This window comes from Teleopsis dalmanni, chromosome 2 (genome assembly GCF_002237135.1).
Source record: "Teleopsis dalmanni isolate 2A chromosome 2, ASM223713v2, whole genome shotgun sequence".
NCBI lineage: Eukaryota > Metazoa > Arthropoda > Insecta > Diptera > Diopsidae > Teleopsis > Teleopsis dalmanni.
This window is the reverse complement of record NC_051847.1, coordinates 172,618,310-172,629,426: the sequence shown is the minus strand read 5'-3', so window position 1 is coordinate 172,629,426 and position 11,117 is coordinate 172,618,310. Positions and strand designations below refer to the sequence as shown.

Sequence of the window (11,117 nt, the reverse complement as noted above, 5' to 3'; positions counted from 1 at the left end):
AATGCGCTATAAATTTAATCTCTAATAAGCAAACAAAAATTCTTTATGCATTTAAAAAAATTATATTCTCTTATTTAGACATTATGTGCAATACTTCACATCATTCTTAAGTTAATAAATATTTATCTTATTCTATTATATTTAATATCCAATTATTTATTTATTATAGTAATGACCATAAAATATTATATATCAAAATATGTCATTTATTTGATGAAATACTCACTTGTATATATTTTATTCACTTAATTTCATTTTTAAATTCTATTTTAAATAAATAAAAATAGTGGTTTATGCTAATTTTATTTATTATTATATAATGCTTCTAATTACACTTGTTAATTTATAACTAACACACCACACTCGGTACTCACTTGCAAGACGCAGCAAATTACTTAAAGATAATTTTAAAATATTCTAATTTATTTCAATAACAAGTTCTTTTATTTCTTTTCTTTATATAATATTGTCATAATTCACTTAATTCATATACGAATTTTTTTCACTTTCATTTTCCCCGCAATCATTTTGCTTGTTGAACACTTGGATTTGGATTAAGATTAAGATTCAGATTCAGTGTGAGATTTGAATTCACTAAAACCACCTCTTAGGAATGAATGGAGAAAATTTTCACACCATTGTGTGGAAACTTCAAACTGCAATATCTAACAGTCCGCAAATTACTTATATACGTCAGTTCTATTTATCTTATTCTATAAAAAAATTGAATGAGAATTATAATTAAGCCCGTAAGAAGCTAGTCCACATATATACTGCTAATGTAACAAAGAAATTGAGAATTATAATAAATATTTTGTACTTTGTTAAACTGATCATTTTAATTATAAATTATACTCGACAGACATAAACCGATCAGGCTAATAATAAATTTTATTTTTTTTATAATATTAGAAAAATACCAACACATATATATGTAAATTTATCTCTTTAAGTGTAAGATTATTTGGGTCCTGAAAAGGACCATTGGGCAATATATTATTGCATTATTAAATCAATAATTGATTATTTGCTTAACCTCCAAAACCGTATAAGGTACGGCCTTGTCTCTTTAAAGCATATACGACATCCATGGCTGTAACAGTCTTCCTTTTGGCATGTTCTGTGTATGTAACAGCATCACGGATCACATTTTCCAAAAATACTTTCAATACTCCACGAGTTTCTTCATAAATCAAACCAGAAATACGCTTAACTCCGCCTCGGCGAGCTAAACGTCTGATAGCTGGTTTCGTAATACCTTGGATGTTATCACGAAGAACTTTGCGGTGACGCTTAGCACCACCTTTTCCTAATCCTTTGCCACCTTTACCACGACCTGTCATTTTGTATTTAAATTTTTATAGATATGGTAGAACCGTTCGAATTCAAATTCAAACAATAAATGAAGTGACGACGGATGATTGACGACTATTTATAGAAAATATAAGCACTACGAAAGATATGAAAAATATTGGGTAAAACAAAACAAAACATAAGAAAACAAAACAAAAAGAATAAGCAATATGAGAAACAATGAATGTTAAAACATGTGAATAGTTGAAACAGAACATCCAGGTATGATGAGAAAATTGAGCTATTCAATTGCGCTATTTTTTAAAATACCATATTGTAACATATCTCATAAATTATGGCTCGTACAAAGCAAACTGCTCGTAAATCGACTGGTGGTAAGGCACCACGAAAACAATTGGCTACCAAAGCCGCACGTAAAAGTGCACCAGCTACTGGAGGTGTGAAAAAACCACATCGTTATCGTCCAGGAACTGTAGCTTTACGTGAAATTCGTCGCTACCAAAAGAGTACTGAACTCTTGATTCGCAAATTGCCATTCCAGCGTTTGGTCCGTGAAATTGCACAAGATTTCAAAACTGATTTACGTTTCCAGACTTCTGCTGTAATGGCTCTTCAAGAAGCTAGCGAAGCATACTTAGTGGGTCTTTTTGAAGATACTAACTTATGCGCAATTCATGCCAAACGCGTTACAATTATGCCAAAAGATATTCAATTGGCTAGACGTATTCGTGGAGAACGTGCTTAAGATTGGAAGCAATATAATTTTATAAATATACAAAAACCGGTCCTTTTCAGGACCAAAATTATATAAAGAAAAGAGATAAATAAATGACATGACTTATCCAGGGTTTGAAATTGCTTGACTATTTTCAATTGCTTATTTTTGACTATGAAAATAAAATAAGCAAAATGTAAATGTAAATGCAACAATTATAGTAAGTTTATTCAAAGAAAAGAGATAATGATAAATTATATCATATAGATATAGTATAGACATAGCTATTAGAAGTAGCATAATATATATTAATATGTATACATATGTATATGTATTATATGTATACTATTATTAGTATCATATAGTATATCATTAGACATAGAATGTTTCACGTCATAACATTTAATTGAATCAATATATTTTATTTTTCTTTTGCTGTAAGCAGAAAGCATCAAAAGCCATAATGTAATGTAAATGACTTGAACTTACTAAAAGAACGTTTAAGGAATGAGTTGTAAAAGAGCTTATCTATCCCATGAAATTGTATGGTATCATAGAATGAATGACAAGGAGCAAATACTATATTTATGTTTTCAAATTTAAAGCACGAATGCAAATATAGAATATATCAATTTAAAAGCGATGATAGTACTAAGACTGATGATAAGGATTAAGACTCGTTAATTCAAGAGTTAACTCTATTTAGCAGGTTATATTATCCATGATCAAAAAACTGTAAGATCGTCAAAACTGACAGAAATTAATTTGTTGATTGAATCATTTATTCACTAACAACCAAACGATAGCTGACCTCCCCGAGGAGCTTGCAACCATTCTGAGATTCAATAACGCGGTGTTGGTAAGCCTGTCAGTTTTCGTAAATAATTTCAGGGATCTATACATATTTATAATATAGATAAATTATCAACTCAATTGAATATTTTTGTGGCCCTGAAAAGGGCCTTTTGAATAAGTGGTGTTTGTTTGATATAACGCAATTTACTTGGAACTAGTATACTTAGTGACAGCTTTTGTTCCTTCACTAACTGCGTGCTTAGACAGTTCACCGGGAAGTAAAAGACGAACAGCAGTTTGAATCTCCCGACTAGTAATGGTGGAGCGCTTATTGTAGTGTGCTAAGCGCGAAGCCTCAGCAGCAATACGTTCGAATATGTCATTCACGAAGCTGTTCATGATGCTAATGGCTTTCGATGATATACCAGTATCGGGGTGGACTTGCTTTAACACTTTATAAATGTAGATAGCATAGCTCTCCTTCCTCCTGCGCTTCTTCTTCTTATCGTTTCTGGTTATATTTTTCTGAGCCTTTCCATCTTTTTTGGCTGCTTTTCCGCTAGTTTTTGGTGGCATGATTTCTGATTTTAAATTTTAATCGTCGAATTCTGTTGTTGAAAATTGAGTTCGAGTCGGTAAAAGTTAATACCTTGACTCAATTATAGTGGTAGACATTTCTAGATTATGTCCACTGGGTAAATGACGAGTGCTCAATTAATTTTATTGTTTAATTTAGTTAATAATGGTACTATAATAAATAAATAATTGGATATTAAATATAATAGAATAAGATAAATATTTATTAACTTAAGAATGATGTGAAGTATTGCACATAATGTCTAAATAAGAGAATATAATTTTTTTAAATGCATAAAGAATTTTTGTTTGCTTATTAGAGATTAAATTTATAGCGCATTACAGAATAAAAGAATTTCTTTATATTATTCATGAGGTATTATTAAAAGAAATGATCGTGCACTGTGACCTACAAGGTATATTGTGCCCATTACTCGGGTTAGAGTGTTTCTCCAAGTCCGTTTTCTTTAATGAAAGACAATATAAAGTCCATCTTTCCTAGTTTTGAATATTTATGATCCATGAAATACCCTCCCTAGGTGTTTATTCCGTTTGTGCATCAGTGGGCACTACCCAAGCACATGGTATGCAGTTTCTCTCTTCTCTACAGTATCTGCAGTCTGAGTTGGATTGAATTCCTAACTTCGATAGGTGATTATTCAATCTTTAGTGACCGGTCATTAATAAACGCAATAGGTATACCATATACTAAAACATTTTATAAAATAAATAAATAAATAAATAAATAATGAATCTTCTTATCTTCTTTTTACACATATTTTGTAGCCCTAAAAAGGGCTGTTTTGATGAATTTAAAGTTTGATTTTTAAAATTATTTTTTTGCAGCAGTTTTCTTGACTGATGTTTTTTTAACGGCAGTTTTTTTAGGTTTTGCGGCCGCTTTAGCTTTTGTAGAAGTAGACTTTGGTTTAGCTGGCTTAGCCTTAACAGATCCAATCTTTTTAACACTTTTAACTTTAGCTTTTTCAGTTTTTTTCTTTTCAACACTCTTCTTAGCTGCCGCAGATTTCTTAGGTTTTTTCTCTCCAGATACCTTTGCCTTTGACTTTTTAGTACCTGCAGATGATGCAGTAACCTTCTTCTTCGTAACACCTGATGGCACCTTCTTTTTCTTACCCTCGACAGACGATTTAGGAGACTTAGCAGCAGCAGCTGATAATTTAAATGAACCAGATGCACCTTTTCCTTTTGTTTGTATCAATTTGCCATTAGCTACAGCAGTTTTCAAATATTTTTTAATAAATGGAGCCAATTTCTGGGCATCACATTTATATGTGGCACTTATATACTTTTTAATTGCCAACAATGAAGATCCGCTGCGTTCCTTCAAGTTCTTGATAGATGCATCAACCATTTGTTGTGTTGATGGATGAGATGGAGCTGCAGAAGGTTTTTTTACTTTTGTTGCCTTTTTAACAGCAACTTTCTTTTCAGGAACGGCAGTTACCTCCTTTGGAGAATCTGTATTTGCAACGGCAACAGCTTCAGACATATTTGCTTTTTAATATTCCGTAATATTCTTACTTATGAATATTTTTTCGCATTTTTATGGTAGCTTAGCTCACTTTGTACGAAGCGCCGAGAAGAGCGCATTTATAAAAATTTTTCATTAATACATATTTCTACTGAGTTTGAAAAAATTTTTCAACATTTATTATTAATTTTAAATAGACCAAGTAAATTAAACACATTTATTTAAATCAAATTAAGTAAAGAAGATATTGAATATTTTATTACATTCATTTTTATACTAATTATAATTATATAAAATATATAAAAATTGGTTTAAACTTTAAATTTTGTAAATCTATAGTTGAACTTGTTAATAAATTAGAATATTTTAAAGTTATCTTTTGTATAATTTATATATTAAATTATTTATTAAATAGTTTATTCAATTCTCTGTTAAATTATATATATGGTTTTATATATTTCATATATTTATAAATGCAAATTTAATAAAACACGAGATGCATAAAAACGTCAGTTTTAACATTTTGAATGCTTATGTTTTATCCTATTTTGAAATATTAACTCAATTTATATAAAAGTTTAAAATTTTAAAGCACTAATAGAAATAATTATAAATAAATATATTGTATTTTAATTAGAATATAAGATTATCACTTTTAATTATATCAAATAGTGTCTATTTGAGATTAGATATCCATCCATAATGTTAACATGTTACATTGAATTCGTTTACTTTAAAATATGTTTTAAGATTTTCTATACGTATTATTTTTAAAATTTTATTACAAGTTTTAAATAATTTTTAATCATGTGAAAAATTATTATATATAAACGTTATTAATAACATATCAGCAATTAAATTTATAGTTTTCAATATCATTCGAATATAACAACTGTACGTATCCTACTTAATAGAATTCATAAAAAAAAATTATATCTACATACATGATTAAAAATATATAAGAATGAAATCATTTTACTTTTTCTTTTATAATTATAATTTAATCATTTAACTTTGACTATTATAAGTATTTTATTAAATATGTATATTTAAAAAAAATGTTCTTTTTATTACTTTATAATTAAAATAAAATTAAAATTAGATGTGCGTATTCTAACATTTTTATAAGGAGTGATATACGACATAAAATGTTAAAATTTAAGATGAATTTTTTTATAAACTAACATGGATATGGATAACATTTAAATAGATACTGAAGTATATATATAAACTTGCGGCTGCAATCTTCCATAGTCATTCCTAAGAGCTAGTTTTAGTAGGTTCAAGACTCACACAGTGGCTTCGGATGTTTTCCATCTACTGCCATAAATCTTTTATAAAATATAGAATATTTTATAAAACTAATTCAGATACAAATTTTAAAAACTCTACCTTTAAATAATTTATCTATAATAATAAATATTACAATACCAAAATATTGAAATAGTAACTATGATAATAATAGTAAACATTTAGGCCGTGTGCGAGTTCGAGTATATTTAGGGGAAATAGTCAATTATGTCGGTATGGCAGCGATTGTTGGTACATACCAGAATTTCTAATGAGATAAATTAGGTGTTACCATTTTGAAAATTTTATAAGATGTTTAGTAAATAAATAAATAAATTTTAAAACTTTTAAAAGAAAAATAATTATTTTTTATATGTTTCCTTCTTTATATTATGAATATTAATGTTTTTTAATAATTGTATCACATTTATTTAATAATAAATACAAATATTTGGCACAAAATTATTAGTTTCTTGATTTCAAAAAGGTAATTATGAAACTTTATGCTATTGACCTGGCAACGTTATTTGTTTTGTACATTTTTATTAGTAACAAATATAATATTAATATTATTGTAACTTAGATTATACTACCTGCGAAGATTTATGTATCTATTTACTGATACGCGAATCTATGATAAATATTAAAAAATTCTTAATAATATAAAGGGTTAGGCGATTGAAGTGTTACAAATTACACAGAGATATGTTTGTCAAACTGATATTGCCAACTACGTCAAATTCATATGAATGACAGCTATTTATATTGTTTACAAGTTACCACAAGCATTTGCGTCTAAGTTTTATAGAACTAATATTATTCGAAATGGAATTAAAAAATAAGTGTGATTGCATTATATTTGGTTGGAAAATTACAACTAGCTATTGTGCTTGAGCTCAAATATCTCAATGTGAATAAAATGTTTGTGTATCGTACCTTAAATCGTTATAATAGCTCAGGCAGAGTCACCAAATGCTATAGTGGTGGACGAAAAAAAACAGCAACATTGCCTAAAATGGTTCGGAAAGTGAAGGCTCGACTTAAACGAAATCCACGTCGTAGTACTAATCAAATGGCCAAAGAACCGATAATATCTGAACGAAGCATCTGACGCATTTTCCAAAATAAGCTCAAGGTAAAGCTTTAAAAGTTCCAAGGCACAAGATCTTGCACCAAAGCAACAAAAAGTTAAACTCGAATGAGCAAAGGAGTTGTTACGCTGGGCCAATTTGGAGAGCAAGTTGAGAACTAAAAAATAAGCCAGTTTCGATACGCTGAAGAAAGCTTTTATTCAGGAATAGGCCAAAATACTGGAAGATCACAGCCATAGTCAAGACAAAAGGTGGCCACATCAAGCTAGAGTGAATGGATTGTGAAATTTTAATTATTTTCACAAATTTTTGTAATTTGAATCAATAAAAAAATAATGTGATCGCTTGAATAGGTAACACTTCAATTATCTAACCCTGAATAATAAACTTGCATTCTTAAAAAATAGTGGCACAGCGAACCTGATTTCTAGGAAGTCAATTGGAACGCATACACACTCGTATGTATAAAAACTGGTTAATACCTGCTGCCCAAAAACAAAAAAAAAAATTATTACTATGTAGCAAAACGCAGTGTTAAGTTATACACTAACAATGCTATGTATTTTATCTGTTATGTAGGCTGATTTACAATTTTCGAAGATTTCGATTTCATGAAGGTCTTCCAGGAATGTAACGGAACAGAAGGGCGAGGCAAGAAATGATTGATTGTTAAGTGTTTTAAAGTATGGCTTGTGTAAGTTAGTAGGGTAGGTATGATAGTATGTACAATATTTATATCAATTGATTTAATGAAATACATTTTCTTTAATAAAATAAATTTTGTCGTCCTGAAAAGGACGGATTAATTGATAGTTAATTCTCCACGTATATGTATTCGTATTTTAATAAATAAAATAAAATAATTTAAGCCTTCTTTTCTGTTTTCTTTGGCAAAAGTACAGCCTGAATGTTTGGTAGTACACCACCTTGTGCAATTGTAACACCAGACAATAATTTGTTCAATTCTTCATCATTACGTATGGCCAACTGTAAATGACGAGGAATGATTCTTGTCTTCTTATTATCGCGTGCTGCATTGCCAGCCAATTCAAGAACTTCAGCAGCCAAATATTCCATAACGGCAGCTAAGTAGACTGGAGCACCTGCACCAACGCGTTCAGCATAATTGCCTTTACGCAATAATCGATGAATACGACCAACTGGAAATTGTAATCCAGCACGATTTGATCGTGACTTTGCCTTGCCTTTAACTTTACCACCTTTACCACGACCAGACATAGTTGAGTTGAGTTTCTAGTAGTTGAGATTTATAAAAATTGGATCTATTTTTTTTTAATGTTGTTGTTGAAAATTGAGTTCGAGTCGGTAAAAGTTAATACCTTGACTCAATTATAGTGGTAGACATTTCTAGATTATGTCCACTGGGTAAATGACGAGTGCTCAATTAATTTTATTGTTTAGTTTAGTTAATAATGGTACGGATGTCCGCGTATCTTCCTGTAGTGTGAATAGGTTGTTGGTGTAGATTTTGCAATAAAGTGTTGTCATGTGCATCTATTGATTTGAATAATTTGAGAGCCCTGTCTTTAATGTATAGTTTGATAGGTGTGATTTTTAGATCCCTTTGAATATCGACATTTCTTATGTACCAGGGAATGTTAAATATTTTTTTAATGGCTATATTTTGACATGTTTGAAGTTTGTTGAAGTTAGTTTTTGAAGTTTTGGAGAAAGCAATGAAGCCATATGATAGCGCCGGACGCATTATCTGGGTATAAAGCAACTTTTTATTTTTGATACTTAGAGCCTTGTTTTTGTAGAGCGGTCGTAAATGGTTTAGCATTGTGTTGATTTTATTTCTTAGATTGTATATGTGCGTGCTCCATTGGAATTTCTTGTCAAATGTAATCCCCAGGTATTTGATGTGGTCTTCCCAGTCTATATCGGTGTCATTTACTTTTAATTTTGGTGGATATTGCCACCGTTTTCTGGTTATGAAAATTGCCTTCGTTTTATCGTTATTAATTTTAATTTTCCATTTTTGGAAGTAAGAAGTGACACAGTCAACATGTTCCTGTAATGTGTTACTGACGTTTAAAGTATTTTTATCAGCATAGAATATACAGGTATCATCTGCATATAGGGCTAGTTTAGATGGTTCTAGCTTTGGAATGTCGGAAGTGAAGAGATTGTATAGGGCTGGAGACAATGGAGAGCCTTGAGGCACCCCTGCTTCAATAAATCTGGGGGTTGATAGATGATTATTGATTTTGACTCTGAATTGTCTTTTATGCATGAAGCTACCAATGATTTTGATGATGTTGAGAGGTAGATTTAGGTCGTACATTTTAGAGATGAGGCCATCGTGCCAAACTTTATCAAACGCTTTCTCAACATCAAATATTATCATGCCCGTCGATTTATTTTCTCTAAGTGCAGATTGGATGTATTGTGTCACTCTTGCCAGTTGTAGATCGGTCGAATGGTTGGCTTTGAAGCCGAATTGTTCGTCCGGTATAAGTTTTAGGCGATTTGTTTCGGTCTGCAGTCTATTTAGAATGACTCTTTCAGCTAGTTTCCCCATAACTGGAAGTAGGCTGATAGGTCGCCAGTTTTGCGGGAATGTGTGGTTCTTGTTGGGTTTCGGGAGCACAATTACTAATGCTTCTTTCCATTTATCTGGAAATTTACCTAACTGTAGCATGGCATTGATTATATTATTAATTATGATGATTGATGCTACAGGCAGATTTTTGATACAGCGGTTACTAATTTTATCAGCACCTGGAGCCGATTTTGTTTTGATAGAGTAGATAATGGCTTGCAGTTCTTCGACGCTGCACGGCGAGATAGGTGAATCAGGGATTCTGCTCAAAATGGCTTCCGCTCTTTCTCCAATTAATTCTTCTTCGTCTACATCATCAGAAATGTCATGGTTATCTAAGAATTGTGACTCGAGGGAGTTTGCAAATTCTTCGGCTTTATCCTCATCAGCGAATTTGAGCCCATTGGGACCGTGTATTGGTGGAATTTGAATCTTGTTTTTCAGTCTGAAATATTTGCTGATATTCCAGAAGGCTTTATCACCAGTTTCGAAGCTCATTAGAAATTCGTTCCATTTGTGGTTTTTGAATTCGCGAACCAATTTTCTTATGACATTGGTTTGAAGGTTTGCTGCTCTCTTCAGTGCGGGGTCGTTTGTTCGAAGGGCCCTTTTTCGTAGTCTATTTTTGTTTTTAATTAGGTTTCTAATGAACCTTGGGAGTATAAAATAGTTCTTGGCGCTGATGGATTTTATGGATGAGTTATTGGAGATTGAGTCTTGGATTTTTGAAGTGACTATTTCTATGGTGTTATTAAGGTCTTCTATTGAGTTTATGGGGCTATTGAGGGAATAGTTTTCCATTTCATGACGGAATTGAGTCCAGTTTGTCATCGTTATCACTGGGGGTGGAGATTCGAAAAACATGTTTTCAATAAAGAACAGAACCGGCTTATGATCTGAGTTTAACTCCTCCAGTACTTCGATATGACAATTAGCATCCAAAGATCTTGAAATACCGATGTCAAGTATTCGGGAGGCCCCGTGGCAAAAGTGTGTAGGCTCTGTTGGGCAATGTAATGTTAGTGCCTGTTCTGTGATTAAATTATCTATCTCTCTTCCTGCTCTGTTTGTGCTTCTTTCTCCCCAATCTCTATTGTAAGCGTTGAGGTCGCCCGCAACAAACGTGGGCTCGTCCACATCTAGTAATGAGGATAGATCATTTAGGTACGTGCTGTTGGTTGGTGCTTTATAAACAGAAGATAATTTTAATTGAAAGTTATCTGAGATTATCTTGATAGTGGTAGCTTCGAGAGAGTTTAGATTATTGGTGATGAG

At 31.2% G+C, this 11,117-nt stretch overlaps 3 protein-coding genes and 1 pseudogene across 3 annotated transcripts; 1 reads left to right on the top strand and 3 right to left on the bottom strand.

Moving 5' to 3' along the window:
- Positions 1-2,086, top strand: part of LOC119683377 — a 3,373-nt pseudogene extending 1,287 nt beyond the window's left edge.
- On the bottom strand, positions 975-1,383 carry LOC119683375 (histone H4). Its single transcript, XM_038097035.1, has one exon. The coding sequence runs from the start codon at positions 1,341-1,343 to the stop codon at positions 1,032-1,034; it is 312 nt and encodes a 103-aa protein (XP_037952963.1). The 5' UTR covers positions 1,344-1,383; the 3' UTR covers positions 975-1,031.
- Positions 2,087-4,217: 2,131 nt separating the features above from the next.
- LOC119684462 (histone H1-like) lies at positions 4,218-4,963 on the bottom strand. Its single transcript, XM_038098507.1, has one exon. The coding sequence runs from the start codon at positions 4,911-4,913 to the stop codon at positions 4,233-4,235; it is 681 nt and encodes a 226-aa protein (XP_037954435.1). The 5' UTR covers positions 4,914-4,963; the 3' UTR covers positions 4,218-4,232.
- A 3,156-nt stretch (positions 4,964-8,119) lies between these two features.
- LOC119685929 (histone H2A) lies at positions 8,120-8,564 on the bottom strand. Its single transcript, XM_038100337.1, has one exon. It carries the CDS (start codon positions 8,513-8,515, stop codon positions 8,141-8,143), a length of 375 nt encoding a protein of 124 aa, XP_037956265.1. The 5' UTR covers positions 8,516-8,564; the 3' UTR covers positions 8,120-8,140.
- Positions 8,565-11,117: the final 2,553 nt, after the last annotated feature.